Source organism: Egretta garzetta, unplaced genomic scaffold (genome assembly GCF_000687185.1).
Source record: "Egretta garzetta isolate BGI_Z169 unplaced genomic scaffold, ASM68718v1 scaffold9, whole genome shotgun sequence".
NCBI classification, from domain to species: domain Eukaryota; kingdom Metazoa; phylum Chordata; class Aves; order Pelecaniformes; family Ardeidae; genus Egretta; species Egretta garzetta.
In genome coordinates this window covers 3,396,870-3,419,772 of record NW_009260763.1, presented here as the reverse complement: position 1 = coordinate 3,419,772, position 22,903 = coordinate 3,396,870, and the positions used below count along the sequence as shown (strand labels likewise).

General features: G+C 37.5%; 1 protein-coding gene across 1 annotated transcript in view; it reads right to left on the bottom strand.

The window, feature by feature from the left end:
• Positions 1-22,903, bottom strand: part of COL12A1 (collagen type XII alpha 1 chain) — a 101,693-nt gene that overhangs the window by 11,453 nt on the left and 67,337 nt on the right. Inside the window, 14 exon segments of the mRNA XM_009646084.2 lie at positions 2,743-2,814; positions 3,919-3,972; positions 5,201-5,254; positions 6,516-6,569; positions 8,549-8,644; positions 9,172-9,225; positions 10,115-10,201; positions 10,837-10,914; positions 12,231-12,380; positions 17,455-17,564; positions 17,945-18,087; positions 20,227-20,365; positions 20,458-20,496; positions 21,374-21,538. Coding sequence (XP_009644379.2) covers positions 2,743-2,814; positions 3,919-3,972; positions 5,201-5,254; positions 6,516-6,569; positions 8,549-8,644; positions 9,172-9,225; positions 10,115-10,201; positions 10,837-10,914; positions 12,231-12,380; positions 17,455-17,564; positions 17,945-18,087; positions 20,227-20,365; positions 20,458-20,496; positions 21,374-21,538 — 1,295 coding nt within the window.

Below are 22,903 nucleotides of genomic sequence, written 5' to 3'. Positions count from 1 at the left end.
ATTTAACACATCAGGAAAGAGCTCCAGTTGGCTGCACTCACTGGGAATGTCTTCGCAACACCAAGGCTCCTCACCATTTGCATATAACTGTGTATCTTTTGCCTGGGGTGTAATGTTCCTTGCTTTGTAGGGGTCTTTCACCTGACTTGGGCTGTATAGTACCAGCAATACAGATTGTCCAGGTAGAAGAAAAAATGGCAGGATCTGGTCAAAAATTATTCACTCCCTGTATTTACCAGCAGCAATCTGAAGCCTCATTATCCTTCTCCAGGACAGGAAGTAACAAATTCAGGCAGGCCTGAACTATGATTCATGACACTGCAAGTTGCATTTGGCCATTAGGCTGCACCTTTGGCAATGCTAATACTGGACACAAAGGAAAGCATTGAAATTCTGTCCATCAGGAGTCTGATAAAACATCTGTGCAAGGTGCAAGCCAGGATTTCTGCTGAGATCTGTTCTAGAAACATAAGAAATAGTGAATACGATGCACAGTGTCCCATTAAAAGAAAATGCAATAACTGGAAAAAAAAATTCTAACTGAAAGGAACTCTTAAGATTAGAGTGTAGGACAACTTGTATGTGGTGCTTGGACAGGAGTTGACTGCTTTGCTTTGCAAAAGCACTGAAACTGGGCTTGTAGACAAATTTCCTTCTACACACATTATTTACCTGCAGAAGATCTTTGCTGCTGAACTGGGTCAGCTATGCAGCGTCCCAAGTGAAGGAAAACTCAGATACACCTGATAGTTTGAAGCTCACTTGTGAACAAACCACAGCACCTTATGCCCTGGCTATGTCTATCAAGCATCTGACCTGGCAGAAATATCGATAGAATCATAGAATGGTTTGGGTTGGAAGGGACCTTAAAAATCATCTAGTGCCAACCCCCCCCTTCCATGGGCAGGGACACCTTCCCCTAGACCAGGTTGCTCAAAACCCCATGCAACCTGCCCTGGAACACTTCCAGGGATGGGGCATCCTTAACTTCTCTGTTCCGGTGCCTCACCACACTCATAGTGAAGAATTTTTTCCTTATACCTAATCTAAATCTACCACCTTTGGCAATGCTAATACTGGACACAAAGGAAAGCATTGAAATTCTGTCCATCAGGAGTCTGATAAAACATCTGTGCAAGGTGCAAGCCAGGATTTCTGCTGAGATCTGTTCTAGAAACATAAGAAATAGTGAATACGATGCACAGTGTCCCATTAAAAGAAAATGCAATAACTGGAAAAAAAAATTCTAACTGAAAGGAACTCTTAAGATTAGAGTGTAGGACAACTTGTATGTGGTGCTTGGACAGGAGTTGACTGCTTTGCTTTGCAAAAGCACTGAAACTGGGCTTGTAGACAAATTTCCTTCTACACACATTATTTACCTGCAGAAGATCTTTGCTGCTGAACTGGGTCAGCTATGCAGCGTCCCAAGTGAAGGAAAACTCAGATACACCTGATAGTTTGAAGCTCACTTGTGAACAAACCACAGCACCTTATGCCCTGGCTATGTCTATCAAGCATCTGACCTGGCAGAAATATCGATAGAATCATAGAATGGTTTGGGTTGGAAGGGACCTTAAAAATCATCTAGTGCCAACCCCCCCCTTCCATGGGCAGGGACACCTTCCCCTAGACCAGGTTGCTCAAAACCCCATGCAACCTGCCCTGGAACACTTCCAGGGATGGGGCATCCTTAACTTCTCTGTTCCGGTGCCTCACCACACTCATAGTGAAGAATTTTTTCCTTATACCTAATCTAAATCTACCCTCTTTCAGTTTAAAGCCATTACTCCTTGTCCCATCACTACGCATTAGCAATGTATGTCTAAAGGCAGGAAAGCTTCAGTGCTTTCCTAAGATACTCAATAACTTCTACTGCAAGGAGAAATGGGATTTATAGGCTGCAAATGCAGACTGAATTCAACGTGTGTATGAGAAAACGACACAGCTTCCACATGCTCCTGGGAACTTCCACTTCATAACCATCAAGCTGCCCAGCCTACTAAACATTCTTCAAAATTATCCAGCTGTCATATAGACAATGACATTGAAGCAGGATAGAAAATTCTGGCTGATTGACAGACATTAAGGTACAACTAATGAATGACTTCCTGTTTCAATTGCTGTCTCCACTCCTCATTCAAACATAATTTCTCAGAGATCCTATAAATGAATCAGCTCAAATTTCTCCTGAAACTGTTGGTGGGAGGCAGCACCTCCTGCTTGTTCTCCCTATTCAGGATAGACTTTAACTTTAAAGATTTGAACAGAACCCACAGAAACCACCCCCAAATAATTTTGAAATCACATTGTAAAAAACAGAAAATGTTTGCAAAACAGAAGTGATTATGTAATTTTATCAAAGATTGTCCACCTTCAGCAGTGTACCACTTTTTTACCACACACACACACAAACACAAATATAAAGACTTTCCAGTCATTTTGCTGACCCAGTTCTTCATGCTTATGCAGGGTATGAATATATGTCTTGGCACATAATAGCCTACAATCTTTTTAGTGGAAACCAGAGACCACAATTTCCAGCCCCAACTATTAAACTCAGCAAAATTACATGTTGTAAAAATAAAATTGTTTGAAAAAAAGGCTTGCGGTCTTAGGTCAGCTCCACTGTATTAACCACTGTCATAAGCGCAAGGTAAGTATTTAAAGCAAGGAGAAATCTCATATTCATCAACAGACTGTAATTTTAAATTTGATACTATAAGTGTATCATTATCTTACTGGTGTCCCACGATCTCCTGGCTTCCCTGGTTTTCCACTTGGGCCAGCAACTCCTGGAACTCCTGGGGCACCCTACAGCAGAAGACATGTAAAGTGAATTGTGGAGATCCACAACAGCCTAAGCGCTAATAGGAAATGTGTTACTGTATTGAGTGCAAAGCAATACTGAAAAGATTTTTTTCTGTTAGGAACATATCAGGCTTGGAAACTCCTCCAGAAAAAATAATTTGTTTCTTCATGGAAATGCATCCCTTTACATACACCACAGTTTAACAGGCATTTCTGAATCTAAAGATGCAGAGAGTGTCTATATGGTTTTACTATTGCTCTTAATGACAGATTCCGGAAGGAATACAAGATAGTTTGGCCTTCTAACTTCATCGAGCAGGTCTGTGATCCATGTAAAAGTGCACAACAAGTTGTCCATAGAAGTCATTCTAGTGATAGTAGATAAATATGAACAAAAGACCAGTGTTAGGTTGTGTGATAAATGCTCATCTGCACACCCACAAAGGAGCACAAGACAGACAGTCATGGGGGCATTGGGGGCAACCCAGATAATACCCTGCCCTAGCAACTCCTCTCTGTATAAATATATGTGGTGTAAAAGTGTGCTCTGTGTACATGTGCCTACAGGGAATACATATTCCACCTCACTACTGGTTGGACCTGGTAACATGAAGCTGCAACAACTTGCCTATTTTGGGCTGCCTGATCCAGCATGATATATTTTTCTCTAACAAGCAGCACCTTTTCTAACATGGTCCCACAAAATGAAATGAAGTAGCTTTTTAAACAAAAACTAATGCTCAGATAATCTTGTCAAGAAAAACTTGTATTAACAGCATTTGTTTTCACCAGACTACAAGTAATAAGCTGATTGGTTTCAGTAGACCTAGCTACGCATTTAAAGATAATGCCTAAAGAACCAGATAAACTGATTTTTCCCTTGTTTACACTGGCAAAAATCAGTTTCAAAACCACTCTAATGAATGTTTGTGAATACATGCTTTACGCAGATGTCTGCTCACCTTTTCCTGAGAGCTTCTCAGAACTATTTATGATATTAAACAGAGGATCCATTTCATATTTGGCAGAAACTGAAATTGTCAGTGTGGCTCTCTCTTGGCTCAGATCTCTTATTTCAGAGTATATCAAAGACAAAATTATATTTACCGCTGGTCCTGGTGGGCCTCTGGGACCTGTGGGACCATCTTTTCCTATGAAACCCTATTAAAAAAAAAAAGCATGATTAGAGATTAGCCTAAGATTGTAGCCTGATTAAAATGGCCTTTAAGGCTATGTAATTGCAATACTCCTGATTGTTACTAGCATGTATTTTAAAATCTATCCACAATGAAAGTTACAAAAATAGTTATCACAACTAATGTTGGAGAAAGCTATGGAACAACGAGCTTCAGCCAAATTAGATGTTGTTCAGCTCTTGATGATTAACTGAGGATGGAATGAGTCTCTCTCAACATTTTTGAGTTGGAATCGTTGCTCTATCCCAGAGGACCAAGATTTCCCTTTTTACTCTTCTGTCACTCACAGGTTAGCTAGAAACACTGAGGTTTCTACTTAAATGAAGAACAACCTCCCCCTCAGACAATTCCCCTGCAACAAGAGATGCTGAGAAATCCCATTTCAATAATCTAACATAACATTGACAAATTAACATTGATGGTCCATGGGCCGATAATGGCCCACCAATCCCATGGTTCATTGGCAACTGGCTATCACATGATGGTCAGTTTTAATTTCCAGCTATCAACTCCCACTAAAGGATAACTATAAATGCATATATCAGCTATTAATTTTGACTATAAAGATAACTCATTGCTTCAGTCATCTCAAAGGTGATATGCCAGTGTGAAGACAAAAGGGATTTCCTTAGTTGACCCCAAATTAGAAGAAAGGGATTGCAACAACTCCACAATAAATTACCCACGTGCATGCCCTTCATTATAAAGACATTTCAGAATCCCCCATCCAAAGAAAAGTTCTTATCTTAGTTCCAGATAGTCAAAGGTTAAGGAGCAAACTTGACCTTCACAGTAAGAATGGCACAGACAGGTTCTTTACAGGTATGACATCTCCCAGACATCAAGAAAAGCAGAGATTCAAAGGGATCCCCTGAAGCAGCAACAGCATGTGGAAGACAGCAGGGCTGAGTAGCTCAGCAGAGCGCTGCTCAGTGGACATACTGCTCTGTGGGTGCAGGCATCTGAGAACCTAGTCAAGAGAGTGAGCTGTGCAATTTTTACAGAAACTATCTGGCTGCCCTATGGCTATCTGGGGAGGTTTTCACCCCCAGGTTTTTCCAGTCCTTCCACTTTTACCTCTCTAGGTTGAATACTGATAAGAGGACTTCTTTTGAAAAAGCATGTGAAAACAAAAAGAAGGGGAGAAAAATATGTACTCAGTCTTTTTAGAAGATAAACTGAGGAAACCTTACCCTTTCACCTGGAGGTCCCATTGGGCCAGGTGGACCGGGTAAACCTGGAGTTCCCTAGAGGGAAAAGGAATGATAAACTGTATCTGTGACAGAACAAACATCACTACTATGCTAATCACCCCAGTATTTATGCACACATTTCAATATCTAACTGTCTTCAATGTTGCTTTTTGGCATTTACAAAAATAAAACAAACCTTCAGGAGAAACCATTTATTTCATACATGTGATACAAGAATCTTCACCCTCAGTCTACTTTTTATTTCCATTTCCTTCCCAGCCCATAATTCAATTTCAAAAGTAATTTTCAGTACTATTCCCAAAAATAAATAAATATATATATATATGGTTTATTGCCTTTACAAGCATGACTTACACGTCAGCTAGTCCTTTAAGACTTTGTAGGATCAGTACCACTGTTGTAGGAATTAGATACTGAACAGCCTTGTATCATGTCTTCATGTTCTTCCCCCTTCTCTATCTAATCTTACCATACACTAAAATGTAGCATTGCTTTCTACAGGACATCACTACTCCCTAAATGTATATTATTCAAGTTTATAAGGACTCATAAAACAGGTAAAGAACACAAGGCCCTTGGTTCATGACTGACCTTATCTGATACATGAAACTAAATCTGCAAGCATCTCCCATACAGTCTTCATATCCCCAGTAAAATCAAGGACAATATAGTAACCAAGGAATATGATTTGTGTCACCACATGTGCAGATCAATGTCCTTAGATTATTCAAATCTGTCTGATTATCAAAAAAACCCTTTATTTTTCTCCTCAAAACCTAATCCTAGTTTACAATAGAGAAACCTGCAAGTAAGTGAAATTTAATATTGCTTTCTTCTTTCAGAAAGCATACAGTTAATGTCCCAAGACCATTTGGTTTCCAAAAGTAGAAAGCAATTAAATGACATGGCTGAAGAAGAGTTCAGCAAAAGTTCTACAACCTCTATTTTAGGAAGACATTTAACTGCAGGTGGTCAGAAGTTGAGACACCTTCCTGGGGAGTTATCAGTGTACTTTTCCTAATCCAATGGTCTGTCCCAGTGCATTCACAATTATCCAGATGGACATTTGGCTGGACTCACTACAGCTGTTCTTTCACTCTTGCTGTTTTGAATGGTTTACTATTTCCTACATTTCAAATTCCTAAGTGTAAGATAATTGTGTTTCCAAAACTATTTCTTAGGAAGGTATGAGAAGAGCCCATGACTCCTAGTGATGTCAAATACAGCTGTCCAGCAGCCAGTTTGCATCAGGAGTAGTGTACAATGACATTATCTAGTCTAAGTATTGACTTACCGATCGCCCTGGTAGCCCAGGCTGGCCAGCATCACCTTTCATTCCTTGACGACCCTGTAATTTTCATAAATTATTGTTAGAGATTCTTAATTACAGAATAGGTCAGCAAAATAACTAATTTGTGTAAACAGGCACAAAGTAATTCCTGCAAGATACCTAAATTAAGGAATCCGTATGGCAACTATGTATTTTTTTTTATGGTTGGTCTTGATGATCTTAAAGGTCTTTTCCAACCTAAGTGATTCTATGATTATGCAATAAACCAAGATACATACACCTCTTAACTGAAGCAATACCAATCATCTCACAAATATTTGCAAATGCGGGATGACCAGTTGACTTTATATTTAAAACAGGCAAGCAGACATTTGAAAGGGGCACATATTTTGATAAGGAAGTAACACAGACTTTTCAGTAAGAGAGACTGATATCAATGTCTTCACAAGCAGGAAAGCAGGGAAGGGTTACATGTTTTCTCTGAACCTGTCTTGTCTTTCTCAATTGGTGAATGGAGCTGTCTACACTCAAGAAAGGTAAAAGCTCAGTCTTTTTGAAGTATCACAGTTTTTCTCTAACCCATGGTCTAAAAGGCATTACACACTCCCGGGACACAAGGTGTAGGAATATATAAAAAAGCAATGTATTGCCTTTCAGAACTTGCTTGCATTCCACATATACTACAGAACTGTGGTATAAATGCACAGTCTAAACACACATGAGCTAAATTTGACAATACAATATTTATTTTCCATAGTGGCTTGAGTGATAATCCAGCATTAATAATTGTTGGTGACACACAAATAATGAAACAATTTGTAAACATAGCCTGCCAGCATGAATTGCAATTGATATGAAAAATGAAATTACATGACTCAAAAGTGGCACTCTAACATTGTTAACTAATGAGAATTGCCAAGAATTAAGTTGGTTTTGTTGGTGCATTCATTTTTCAAACGTATTCAAACTGAATGTGACAAGTAAAAGTATTTATTTTATTCCACATGTAAAAGGAATGTGTTTGGCCTTTCTTGCTGTTTGGCACCTCTAGACCATCTTGATGAAGTTTTTCCTCCCAGTATTTAACAAAAAACTGAAAACCATCTACACTGGTGAACAAAATCTTTCTACTTTTTCCTTACAAAACAGAAGGTGTACCTAATGCACATTTTGCTTTCCATTTCTCAAATGACATTACAGACTAAGAAGGTAACTTGGTTTCAAACGTGAAATTTTCAAATGTGAAATGAGGCAGTGTGGAATCAGACACAAATTCTATTATTTGTTTTTAGAAACTTTCTATTTGAATCAAAGACTTCATAAAAAAACTTCCTGATTATATTAGAATTCAAGCTATTCCTAAACAGGACACATCAAAATCATATTCCTGCTTTTGGGGTGAATATGGCAAAAGCAGTCTTAATGCTATCTGCTCTAAAAATCTGAATCTTGTGAAACTTCATCAGTGTTAGCAGAGTTACTCTGGCTTTGAAGGCACGTCCCTGAAATTAGAAGTAGCTTCTCGTTAAATTATGCATGCTATTGCCAAGAAAGCCCCCTAGGAATGAAGGGCTATTTTGTGTGCCTAAATCTAGGCACCCATTGCTTCTCTGAACTTTCAGCTACTGATTTAAGATCAGAAAATAGAAGCTGGATGTGTAAAACTCTAAGAAAGGCTTCAGAGTAATATCGAATGCTTAATTTTCCCACACCACAGTTTGGTAATTTTGAGTCCTCAAACTTGAAGGCCTAGCAACTCTAAAGAAAAGCTGTAAGACAAAAAACAAAGTAGCACAATGTACTTTACAATGCTTAGATTCACAGACCTTCCATAAACGCATATAATATTCAGGACAGAAAATGCTACGGTATTGGATGAGACTTGTTTCATGAAGAGACTTGTTTCATAATACTATTGCACTGCAGGGAAAAACAAATGTTAGGGCAAAGTTGCCACCCTCTTCCCAAGACCACCACCCCCATGGACAGCTCTGACTCCTCACACAGTGCCACCCACACTCAGAACGGCCACTCACCGGTTCTCCTGGGATTGACAGACCATTGGGGCCCTGTGGACCTGGGGGACCTTGAGGGCCAGGAGGACCTGTCTCACCACGAGGACCAGGTGGCCCCTTAAAGCAGAAAATTAAAACAAGACTGTAAGTGACAACCCCTTCTTAGATCTGTATCTACAAAGTCCTTTGGGTTAGACACTTAGGTAAGTCAGAAGCCTGGAGACACGTTTAATACTTAGAACAACTGTGGAAATAGTTATCCAAGTGGCATATCCCTTCATAAGCTGTTCTCTAATTCATGTTAGCAGTCTCAGGACAATACATGTCTTCTTGCAGTGTTAATTAGAAGTATAGCTGTCTCTTCTGTACAGAAGAAAGGACAACAATGCTGCACAGTGTGTATTAACACCCTGATGCATGTACTCTATTTTCCCTATGGGCAGACAATGCCTTTGAGGCTACACGTTATATATGGCTGTGTATATAAAGTCTCAAATAGGTAGGCTGCACATAAGTAACATATAGGCATATTTCCAATTAAATTTTTAATCTCCATTCTTAGCTCAGCATAGAACTAAGCATGCAAATTTTCCTACAGGTAAGCATGTAGCAACATTATGGATGCATTCCAGAAAGATACTTACAGATGATCCAGTCAAACCCCTTTCTCCTCTGGGACCTTTAGCACCTGGGCCACCCTAAATTGAATATTTGGAAATAAAATGTATTTCACACAAGGAAAGCAAGGGTATATCGTACTGGTGTGCATTATGAATCCTCTTTATCAAACTCTTATGTGAAAGCCCAAAGCTTTGAAGTATATAGATCATACTGCTAAAAAGAATAATAGAATAAATGATGTATCAAGAAACTCAGGTAAACCACATCAGCTTCAGCTTTGCCATTCCAGCCCATTAAAAATTATTTGAGTTTTTGTGTTCTGCAGATATAAACTTCTTTAATTTATATTCATCAAAATCTCTGGATACCTCTCTAGTAGACTGCCAGACAACTTAACTGGGCTTCAGATTTAAGCATGTTTGATAGCTTCAAAGTAGAAGGACTACTGGGCTGAGCATAATTTCCTAATATTCAAAGCAATTGGTAGGAGCATATCCATTCCACAGATTACTAGCTCTCCACATTTAAAAAAAAGAGAGAGAGAGAGAGAGAGTAACTAATTTATTTCCCTGACAGAGTAAAGAATCTTTCCTTGGAGTGAAAACCTGGTCTGTATTTAGGAAAAATATTTGCACAGTCCATTAACAATATCTTGTACATGAAGTGCAAGACAGCTGAGATTGGGCCAGATTCTTTCAACCTATTAAACAATGAGGAGCTATTCACAGTGATCACACTGGAAATATGGAAAAAGGATTATTATATAAACAAGTAGAGGTGGTAGGAGCTGCCCAACTGTGTTTTAAACTAAGATGAAAGGGGAACAGATTACCGTGATGTTACAGATGTGTTGATAGAAACTCTCTCTCTGACTGACCTTTTTTTCACAAAACCACAGATCAACACAAAACTACTTCCATAAATTTAAAAAATCAGAAAATCTGCCTATTGCAAATAGTTTCTTACAGCTGGTCCAGGGGGTCCTGGAGGTCCCACGCTGTCTTGAGTACAGGTACAAGCATTTGGAAGAGCTGGGCATTTTGCTTCATCTCTCTGAAAATTCAATCACAACTATTACTTATTACTGTCCTTTTAAAGAAAAGTACTTGGTGGCAGTATACTTTTCTTCAGCAATAACAGCAAAAATTCTCTATGATCCTGTTTTCAAGTACAAGTAAAACTCACAGCTAAACAGTGGTCTCCAAATGTTTCTACAGGACCTTTCAAATTTTTAGCAAATTTTCTCTGCAAGCTGTACAATACACTAACAACAGAGACACAGGAAAAATCAATTCGTATGCAATTTCCGTGGTTCTATTATTTATATCCATTAAACAATCAGCTTGCACTGACAAAGAATAAACAAGTAACTTTTTGAATGCCAATCTAAGAACAGATTAAATAAAAGAAATATAGCTATACCATTCATAATACCTAGGATCTTAAATATCATTGAAATACAAAATATAATTGTCATTTTTTCCACCATTCCTAAGGGATTCAATTTTAGCACATTACAATCTTTCTCCTTCAGACACAAAATTTTCAAATGCAGTTCACTGGCTGCTTTGACAACTGTGATTTAGGTGTGTTGTCAGTAAGAAGTATAATACCAGGCTAATACTGATATAGTTAAATTCACTCTTAATAACATTTTTCTGAATATCTTCTGGTTCTTTTATACTTACCATAGAAGGAAGATCACAGCATCTGTCTCTGCTAGTCCAAACTGGACTGCATACAATGTCAAAATTCTGGATTTCTAGCTGTAAAAGAAAGGAGGACTCTTGAAAAATACTAGAGATGTTATTTATGAAATCTAGAGGCATTATCATTAAAAATTACTCCTCAATTTATTTCTAATGTAGTTAACATCACACATACTCTCAATTCTTCTTTTGACATCAACAGGAAAATTATTTTAAAATAAAAAATTTAAAACCAAGCCTACATAAGGCTACAAGAACTTCAAGCTCTGATGTTTGCTCTTCTTCTGGGACAAAAGGTAACCAAATAAAGTGACTCAAGAAATATTTTGCGATACTTACTGAATAATACTGATGAGCTTCTACATTGGCTGAGTGCCTGTGCATTTCAACACAAAATCTGGCTGAAAAAGTTTTGGACCAGATCTAAGGACTGCAGTCCTTGGGTCATATATTAATTCAGATTCACATATGGAACTTTCCACTGACATTGGGATTACTGTGATCACCCAGTACAAGACAGATGACAGGACTTGCCAGAAGTAAAATATTAGAAAATGTCTTTTAGAAAAACAAAACAATATCTCATTTAAAGATTTCCAAAGATAGAGAAATCCACAGTAAATGGCTCCAATGACTAACTGCTCTCCCTATTAAAGAAAAAACATTTCTCCTCTTGTTTGAATTTACCTGACTGCAACTTTCAGCTATTAAACTTTTGTTCTCGCAGTTTTGCTATAGTAAGAAGCTATCAAGACCAAACTTCTCAATTAAGTTTATTGGGTCTTTCAGTACAGACACTTGAAAGACGAGGAACTCCTAGAGAGAGTCCAGAGGAGGACAACAAAGATAATTAGGAGACTGGAGCATCTTCCCTATGAGGAAAGGCTGAGGGAGCTGGGCTTGTTTAGGCTGAAGAAGAGAAGACTAAGAGGGGATCTCATCAACATATACAAATAACTTAAGGGTGGGTGTCACAAGGATGGAGCCAGACTCTTCTCAGTGGTGACCAGCAACAGGACAAGGGGCAATGAGCACAAACTGAAGCATGAGAGGTTTCAGTTGAATATGTGGAAGAACTTCTTTACCTTGAGGGTGACAGCACTGGAACAGGCTGCCCAGGGGGATTGTGGAGTCTCCTTCTCTGGAGATATTCAAAGCCCACCTGGATGATGTCCTGTGCAACCTGCTCTAGGTGAACCTGCTTTAGCAGGGGCATTGGACTAGATGATTTCCTGAGGTCCCTTCCAACCCTTGCCATTCTGTGATAGCTTTGGGTGCAATACTGGTTTCTTATCAATCCTTAATCTCTAATCTCTTTCCTCAGAAAATTTCAAGGGCTTGCATTAATGAATGGATTAATGTTTGTTGCTTACTGTTGCTGATCTGCGATCGCCTTTCAGAAGTTTCCCAAGTATTTCATAGCCATCAGTTGTGATGTTCCCAGCCTCCTTAATTGGTTTCTCCAGTATTTCACTGCAGTCAATGTAAATCTTAACATTTGATGAAGTTACAACAATATGGACCTGAAAAAAAATGTTTAATGTAATATTTAGAAAAGGCACATAGGCATATTTACGTTACTACTTTAACAGTATTTCACTGCTTTGGTAATACTGTTTTAAATTTTCTTCCTAGTAATTCTGCTTTACTTTCAACTGGTGGAAAAATTCAAACTCAAGTTAAGTCTATGACATTAGTAACCTATTTAAAATGTGTTGAAGGTCAATAAGATGAATACACAAGCACAGCTAAGTAGTATTATTTAATGCAGTAGTTGAACTACAATGATCTATTTAAAAAAGATTGCCTGAAAATTGCTTTAAGATGGCATAAAAGTAAAAAATAAAAAGAATATTTCAAAGGAAGTGAATATAAGCTCTTCTTGTCCTCTTCTGATGGTTTGGACCACACAAGAGGTTTATGAGTCTGTGACTGCCCACGGGCTAATAGACTCTGTCTGTAGTTCAGAGAGTAGATCCAGAGATCCAGGGTCCAGTTTCCCCAGATGGCTCAACCAGAGTCATTAGTTGCATTGAGATACAGGAAGTGAGCAGAGAAGCCTGCCCAGAAAAAGGCAAAATAATGGAAGATGCAAGACAGAAATTTCCATGAGAGAAATTTGGCTACAAAAACATATGCATATACAAAAACATAAGGGGAAACAGGGAAGAAGAGGAAGACATTAATTATTGGAAATAAGGGAAACTTAGGAGGAAGAAAAAATGGCTGTAACAAAGGCAGAAGTTGTTCACCACGAGAAGAGAATGAAGAAAACACAGTAAACCTGAAATGAAAGAACTAACAAAATTGAAGCAAAGGTTAACATTCCAAAAGTTTATAGTACTCATGGTGAATGTTATGCAGGTGAATTTCCTACATAGCTATGAAAACAGAAGACATTCAGGAGTCTCCAAGACAGAAACAAGGGTCTGACATTTTAGTAAATCTAATATACAGTGAATGGAAGAACACATTAAGGCAACAGAAAAGTTTCAGTGGCTTTATATATCTTACATGCTGCATATATTTTATATACAACATTATAACATCTATGTAATTATTAAAATATCAACACAGTAAGATCAGCGGTAAAGAAGCTTTGAAATATCTATTTATGTTTCAAAGCATCTGGTGTCACAGTACATAACCCTTCAGAAACATATTGCTATTTGGTGACTGCTTAAGAAATTGGCATAAAGTTGAAACAGAGATTCCCTTAAATGTCCTGAGTCAACAAGTGCCTGAACAATCTCCTGAGAATTTGTTCTTTTTTTCCATATTAAATATTTTCCCATGTGGAGTGGCTCCAAGGCATCATCACAGCTTATCTAAAACTCTTTAAACATTATGTGCTTATGCTTTATATAATTGGCATTAAGACTTTTGAAACTGCCTTCATTTTTGTCATCTGAAATTCAGCTGACAATACGGTTTAATTCTCACTGCTGTGTATACAAGTGGGTTTTTATTAATATTCCCAACATTGTTCATTGACCAAATAAAAACAGTGTGTCCAAAGTATATTTTGGTATTACTTACCAAACTTTCCAGAAAATAAAGTAAGTACCATGCCAAAACCTTAAATTCGTTATCATTTATACAACATATACTCAGTCGTTTGATTATATGACTAAATTTCACAGGTTAACTAATGCATTAAACATCTTAAACTCATCACAGATGTAATCTACTAATTCTGAAAGATACCTAACATGCAAGTCCTTCTACTGGAATGTTAAGTATTTGTCACAAATTACATAAAGCAAATTACATCTGCATAGCAAATGTACATTACTGCATTTTCATTTGCACATAAAACAGGAGAGGTGAATTTACATCAGAATGCTGAATGGGATCATTAATTTGAAAATGTTAAAACACCAATGACTGCTGAGCATCATCTATCTATCCAAAGAAGAAGCAACCCCAGTAGTCAAAAATACGCAGAGCTCCCCAAGTCATTGACTCAGCTCACTGCTGATTTAACACCAGCTCTGAATTCCAGCCTGAACCTCGTGGCCCAAGCATAAATTGTGTTTACAGTAAATAAAACATCTCTGGGTTCAATCCTGCTACATTTTTTTTCCAACAAAATGTTAACAGAAACATTCTCTTCAATTGCTAACACACCAACATAAAGCATGACTTCTGACCATTTCCAGTGCCAGAAGGCACTGAGGTTTTCAGAAAGAAAACATACTTTAATCTTTCTCTGTGGACCCCTTCTAAGATAAAGTTTGATGGTGTTCTGATCTACTGCTAAATGAACCACATCAATAAGCTAAGCAAACTATTATCCCACACGTACATCAGCAGAAAGACATACACTCATTATCAAATTTCCTGTGGGTAACTGCTGCAAAACTGCAGTCTAAATGGAAGTCTAGCATGGCAAGAATAAGAAAGTAGAAGTCATCCGTTTCTCCAAAACATTCAGTTATAAATTTAATGACTGTCTCAGGCAGTCAGGATTTTTCCTATGGGACTTGCCAGATTCAACAGCTCTCACCATAGCTATGCTACGCAAATTGTCCAAGTATGCCAAAGTAAATTTCCCTGCACAGTTAGGTGTAGTTAACTGTGCTTCACTGAATGAGCCAGTAAGTCATCGAATGAAAACCACAAAAATGTTTGATATTTTGGAAGACACCATCTTGCATTCTAAAGATTTGTCATTTCTTTGAAACTGGATGGTAGGAGAAATTGCAAAATTACGTTTTGAAATATGTTAATCTTACTTGCCTTCCTTCATCCAGCTGAAACTACTGCTATCTTTTATTAGGAGCTAAGCAGCATGGCTCATACATAAGGCTTTCCCAGCACATGAGCATCTCATGATGCTATCATTAGCCCGACTCATACAGCAATCTCCATAATCATTCTGGAGAGAATCCAAAGAAGTCCGCTCAGTTACACAGTGAAAAATCCCAAATACTGCTCTTTAAATCAAAGCTACTCCAATTACTTTAAATACTACCAAAGTAGTATTTAAGAACTTTTGATTCCTTTCTGGGAAAAATAGAAGGGGAATTACACACTGCACTAAATAACTGATACATTTTTGCTTAAGAAATAGTGTTGTAAGCAAGAATTCAGAGTTCCAGACCTTTAAGATAATTTGAAAATGTGTTACTCCTGTACATCTCTTGGCATCTTAGGATTGCTTTCTGTTCATATGTATGAGTTCATATGTATTCAACTATTAAAATAATACAAAATTCTAGATTTTTATTTCCCTTGTATTTGTTTTTCACCAGGAAGTGTAATAAACAGTTATACATAACTGCTATTATTACTGGGGTTCTAGGTCGTTCCCCATTTGCTCTGATAAATGAGCAGAGCTTCACTGTAAGTGCTGTCAGATAATTCTGCTCAGCTCTATCACATTTAGAGGAACTACAAGGAAAAATATGATGCTGAATGTCAATGAAATCAGTAGCGGACACTTAAAACAGACTGCTGGCAGTATAGCATGTGGAGAGCTTCACATCACTGACCTAAAGAAGGGAAGTCTCAACCCTCACACCGATATCTAAAATGAGGCATGCTACATGCTGTTCTGTGTCTTAACAGTACTTCTTGGTGGTGACTCAACTTTTACACCAAAACAACATCTATCCTAGCCTTTACTGACAGTTTTTCTCACTTCAGTAGATTAATGCATTTCCTTAAAATTCAGTTGTCCTACTAAGATATCAAAAAAAAAAGGCAAAAAGCCAAATGCCAAGGACAAAATAGAGGCTGCCTAATGCAGGTGTCATCCAAGCCTACTCATAAGTATCAGCTACAAAGTCAATGACATAAGCATTTCTTCATGTATGCAAAAATAATTAGCCATCGAATAAATTAAAAAACAAGAATAATTAAGTATAACATAGAAGCAGCTTGGGAAATTATTTTTTGTCAAATTCTGAGGAAACTAATAGCTTTTATAGTCCTGTCTGATTTTCATTGTCATCCATGTTTTAAACAGATGAAGTCACAAAACATTATAATGCTGGCACCAGCTATCTTTCTCTGCTTTCAGCCTAGCAGAGCTAGGTTGACAATGTGGCCTCCAGTATCAGCAAGCTGACAGAGGCAACTTCTTATCAGTATCCTCAAAGGAATGCTGGTAGTGAGTAGTCATGCAGGAGAGGTATCATAAAGAAAACAAATGTTATACTCTACCCATATTTAGTCATCACAAGAAAACTAAACTAAACAGAAGGCAGATAAATGAAAACATGAGAATCTGCGTTTCAGCTGACCAAAAATGTGGTGATTGCAACTCTTGCCCTAAACATATGTACTTAACACTTCCTGTTGACTAGAAGTAAGGAAGCCTGGCAGGATCAAGTTTTCATAATGTTGGTGCACAAAATTAGGAAAGCAAGCACACAACTATCACACAACTGAAGGCAGATGCAGTAACATGTAAGGATTTCACTAGCCATTTTGACAATGGAAAAAACATGAGTTTCATTCTAAATAGCAAATAGATTATACGATCTTTTATGGGCGCTCTCTCATTATTGTTCCTTGCTCAGCTAACGTTACTTTGGAATGTTTTAGGCCCAGTGAATTTAAGCCAAGAATATACCAAGACACTTTTATATATAAAAAAATATACATATAAATGTATTATGTTTATTAAACATACGAATCTTATCCACTATGCTATTCACCTCCCAAAATTGGTTCCCTGCCCTTATCAATAGCTACTTAATTTCTGTGGCTAAATCTTCTTCTCTAAATGATTTCAAATCCTTACACTCCTCCCCCCCCAATCTTTTCTCACCACAATTTCCTTTCCTTTTTTTTTTCCCAGTTTATCTTTTATTCTTCCTCTTTCATGTGCTAGCAACCAGGCTATGACATCTTGTTTGGATATATCCCTCCACTTACACAATCTCGACAAATTCTTGACAAATCTCTTACATTGGTTCAAAGAAGAGCTACAACTTCAGAGATCTTGTTTTGTATGATCTGTAAGTCCCTACGTCAACTTATAGCACTATACAAAGAACGGATGTAACTGACAGTGACTTCTGCTTGCTTGTCTTGTTTCAGAGAACAGCACTTCAGAATGCAACATTCATAATTTCAGTCCTTTACCTTATGGAAGCTTCCATAAAATATTTTCTTTACTTCATCGTTATCAAAAGTTACAGTTTGAACCTCTCCCCTTGTATCCTTGTTAAAGAATGACAGCACTTTGCTGGCAGCTGCAATAAATGAAAATAATACATTTCATTTCATGTGTACTACTGAGAAACCACCATCCTAAGGTGCACTTACACAAAATGTAATACAACACTCAATTGGGTAAACACGGATTACAGATGGTGTTACAGACCCATAAGTACATAGACATATTTTCCTTTGGTTTTAGAGGTAATACCAAAGTTGAAACATAGTTTAGTTGAATTATTCTTAGTTGAAAAAAAAAATTATGTACTAAGTAAAAAAAAAAACCTCTTAAAACTAAAAATATATAATCCTTTTACCATGTAGGAATGGTTAGGGTTTGGAAATATTTGGGAAGAATGCATGCAAAGTAAAATAGCATAAAAAGTCTCTATGCAATAAGTATAATCATACTTACGATCAAGCACAACTCCAACTTGTGGTTTGTAATCTCTGTCTGTAATCTGCCAAACTGCAAAAGGCTCGTTGGGGGATTCGGGCAGAAGACGGAATAACAGAATGATAGTGTATGCCTGTGGCAATCCCTCTGGATGAATCTCCCTGTTAAGACAATATGAAGATATTTTTTCACATGGAAACATATGAGGAAAATGAGATCTTCATAATTTGCTCTTTTTCAAAGAATAGACATGAGAATAACAGGGAAACCACGGTTTTTAATGGAACTGAGCATTTTAACTGCTATCTCAAATAGGAAAGAACTTTGTGATAAAAAACACTGTGTGATTTGTTAAGATGAACTCACAGCCTGTCTTCAGTTGGTCCAGACACCATGATTATGGAGAAAGCCAGAATATGACCAAGAACTGTTGGAGATGTATTCTTGTGGCAAGCCTCTGTATAAACTACACATATTTTACATTCCTTGATGATAAGTACAGAAAAAAGGATGACAGCTTTATTCTTTTTTCATCTGGCCTCTTTTAGACAGGCAACAGAAAACAGCACTTTGCTATTGCTGCCCTTCAGGCACACATACAATGAAGGAGATATTTAATGTATTCTCTGCAATTGGTGATGTGTTTGGGCTCCACCTCATTCTTCAGCGACTGAGGTTTAGCTTTGTGACATTCAGATTGTTAGACATTAAAAAAGGAGAAAGCCAAAAATAAATAAAATCATGTATTAAATGGCCTCCAGCATTTTCTGAAGGGGAAGGGAGGGAATGCAGGAAGAGAACTGTAAGAAAGGAGGTAGCTTCTGCTTCTCCTTAACCGTTATAGTGGAACCAAGAAGGGGATTTGGCCTCATAAACATAAACATAGAAACCTCAAAACAAAGAGAGGAGCTGCTCTGTATTTTAGGCAAAGCTTATTTACTCATACAATTATGGACACTCTGCAATAATTGCCATACCACTAAGTCAACAATACCACACAGCACTGCATAAGAACAAAAATATTAAAGTAGATATAGCAACACTATTTATAACTCAGATACTAAGTTATCTCAGATATGGAAACAACTGTGCCATCAGGATCAGGATGCTTTTATTGCTTTGCTGACTCAGTCTAAAGTGAGTTTTATTTTCTGGCTTCTCATGAAAAATAAGTGTCCAGAATACTCTGGCAAGTTTACTCCACCTCTTAGAGCAGACAACAGATTATGTATCACAAAATTATAAAAAAAAATGAAATAAATAGGAAGTCTGTCTTTTTATTGTCTTTTTATCATCTTGTCCTGCAAGGTTTATCTTAATGTAAGAGAGTTGCAAAACTGGGATTATCTGTACTTCCCTAGATCTTAAACATCCATGCTGTCAGAGACCTATCACCCCCATAGCCATAATGGCATGTCAGTGAATTCAAAAAGTCTTCAAGTCCTCCACATCTAAAGTTGTGAGCTGAAAAGGCTGGCAAAAAGAAATTTCTTCATATACCTCAGCTTCTTTGCCTGTGATTTGATCTTTACCCAATCTGGCAGTACTGCAGAAGACTTCAAAGGCTTGTATGAAAAGAAGATTACATTTCCTTAAATTTAATAGGAATAATGGCCTATTTTTAGGCATCTCCTCTGACTCAGAATTACTTTTTTGAAACTTATTAAATAGATGGGAGAGGAACAAATATAAAAAGAGAGAAGTACTGTTCTCCTCTTTGTAAAACTAACTGCTAAGTCTTTTTTTTTTTTTTTTTTGGCAAAAAAATGTTGGAAAGAGTGACCACATATTACCCCTCCATAACCAAGCTCTAAGACCACAGGCCCTTGAAAACTCCACTCCATTTGACAAATACAGCAACTCAAGTAGAGGAGAAACTACCCTAAGTCAATGGCGTCAATGTGCTGCCTACTGCAGCATGAATGATGCCCCTGTGATGCCCCTGCAAAACATGGTGCTTATCCCTCCCTATTGAAACCATTTCCCTCTGGCAATGTGGAGCTCATTGTGCTAAGGAGGCTGTTGTTAAACTGCCTAAGGACAAACTATGCAACCTGAATGGTTAAGAAGCATAATCCCCAAAAAAGAACAATAAGCAACTGGATTAATGGTTAACAGATCACAATGGAATAAATAGATTAGCATTTAATGATAACAATGATAGATGTTCTTTGGAGTATATTTCTTGGAGTTCAGTTAAAAGAACATCAAATAAATTCATCTTCCATAAGATACTAATGCTACCATCCAGAAACTCTGTTAATCCTTCCTCACCTGTTTGCCCTTTTGGGTTTACTTACCGTATTGGCTGGCTGACAAAGGCATTTTTGTGGAGTCTATATGCCACATAACTTGGGAAAGAGCCTGATTCCAGTGATACACCTTGTACAGAAGCAAAATGCTTCTCTGTTAGATTATATGATTCCAGCATCTTGAAACCTTTAAATCAGAGAGAAAATAAAAAATAAAAAAACTGTAGAGTTGTAAAAGACAGAAATGAACCTATGCCAAAATATTAGACAGTTACTTACCAGGTGAAGTGTATCCCTCCAAGTAAATAAGAGGACAAGCTAAAAAGACATGAAACAACATGTAATTCAAAACTATAAAACCTAACAGGATATGAACATGTAGAGACATCAGAAAGTTTTATTACCCAAAAATCTGTGCTATTATTATCAGCCAAATTTTATTACATTTTTCATACTGTTTTCTGCTCTGTGGTAGATATACTGTTAAAATCTTTACTTGTTACTTTTAGTAGGATATTGCTACCATGACAAATTGCATAGAATAACAAATATACCCCCCAAATATTTTAAGAGTCTAATTCATAAGAATAAAGGAGCACGATGACACAGTTTTTCCATTAATATTTAAGGCATGAGTCAGGCTACATAATAGCTGTCAGAATCACAAGGAAAAACTGCAGATTTATACGGTTCCTCAGGAGCCAGTGGGTGAGGCAGTTAGGGAGTACGCAGTTGCACATGACAGGCCTGAGAATTTCTTTTTTTGCCATAGAAGGATTTCACTTGAGTAAACATCCAAACTTTATTTAGATAAGTTTAAAACAGCATCACACGCTATAGCTGCACCTCTTTAGCACCCCTAAACCAGTGGTAAATAAGAGACCTGCTGTGTCTCCCAGTTCACATTGGGCATCATTCTTCTTCCTCTTAAACAGCAGTAGTTCTCACTGACTGTTACTCTCTTTTTGTTATACCAGTACTTTTGAAATGTGAGAAAAGTTTACATAAAATGTAATAGCTGCTTCAAAATTTTAAAAAAAGTAACTTGCTCCCTTACACTATGCCCAGTTATTATGAAACTTAACTTTCATACATGAACATTTCTTTTGATGTACCTTAAATGGGATGGCAACTGTAGCAGTATATAAGCAAAAGTGTTAATTTGGGGAAAGGGAAAACAATGTCTTCTACTCACTTGAGGTAGCTGTCTCACACACAAATGTGACGAGGTTATCTTGAATCTTTTCAAAGGCATCAAAATCATCAACAATAAATACATGACGCTCACTGGGCTTGCTAGCAATCTTGGCCAGTTCATTGTAATCTACGTCAGCCACACCAACCACAAAGACACTGAAGCCTATAAAAATAACACTTTGTTACTTGAAATGTAATAAACATACATTACCGTTTTTCAGGTCAATATTTCACATTAGTTATCCAGTTCTCTGTCTGTTGCCATCTCTTGCATTTCATGCTTCACTGTCTCCCTTTTGCTTTCTTAGGGTGGTATTTATCTCACCAATTTTTACTTTCCAAGTTAACAACAAGTCTAAGCTTGCTGATTATAGAGGAAGACTAGACAACTGACAGACATGGCCAGATTCAGAATGTAATTCATCTCACCTCCCTAAGACGTCAGCTTCAAGGTAGAAGCAGCCATGATCTGTAGGTGCCTATCTGTTGCTCTCTTCACCAGCCATAAAAGGACACTACATGACAACCTTAGGCTAGACATTTATTTGTTAGATGGCTTAAGTCAAATAAGAAGAACCCAGACCCTAGAATTTAATCATATCATCAGATGTAAAGGCAAAATCTCCTTCTTTGTCAGGGTGATTTTCCTCTTAAAATCCTTAAATTAGCAACTCCTTGCCTTCTATGTCAAGTTTTTGCTTCCTGCTATCTTCTTGCCTTTACAAAATTCTGTCTCTGACTCATTTCTTACTTTTCCTTCTCCCACCTAAGCCTCCATGTAATAATTTGACCCCTGCCATATCAGAAAACAAGGAGGAAAAAAAAGTCACAGCATAATTCAACACCATATAGAAAAACATCTCCCACAAAATTTCATTGACAACAAACTGCGCGGACACTGGAAATGTTGTTTGGAGGCTGAAAAAAGAATTCACATTGATACATAAAGCTATCTTTATTTACATTTTTAATTTTTCAGAAAGAAATGGGAGATAATTATTCTTCTGTAGCCAGTTCTGGTGAAGCTGTGGCTAAAATACCCTGTCCAGCTTTGAGCATGACATTTAAGACGCAAAGGAACCAAAGCAAGTAGAGAGGAGAGCAAAAATGATAAGAGGTTTGGAAAACATGATCAAATGGATCTTAAGGAAATGGGTTTGTTTAGTCTAGAAAAGAGAAGACAGAAAGAGGAAATGACAACAGGCTTCAAATATGAAGGCCCATTACAGTGGACAGTGATCAATTGCTTTCCTGGTTAACTAAGGACATGAAAAGATGAAAATCGTTTCATTAGCCTGAGGAAACACTTTGGTGAAATGTGAGGCAAAGCTTTCCGGTTAAGCAGTGAAGCAAATTATCCAGGGAGGCTGTAGAGATTTTTATTAATAGGTTAGCCAAACATCTTTAGAAACCATCTAGACAGAGATGATTCCTTCAGATCACAGAGGCAAAGATGACTGCTTGAGGTTTACATGCCAGTGATTTCCCTAAGTACAACCTCTCCTTACTCAGGGAACAGGACTCCAGG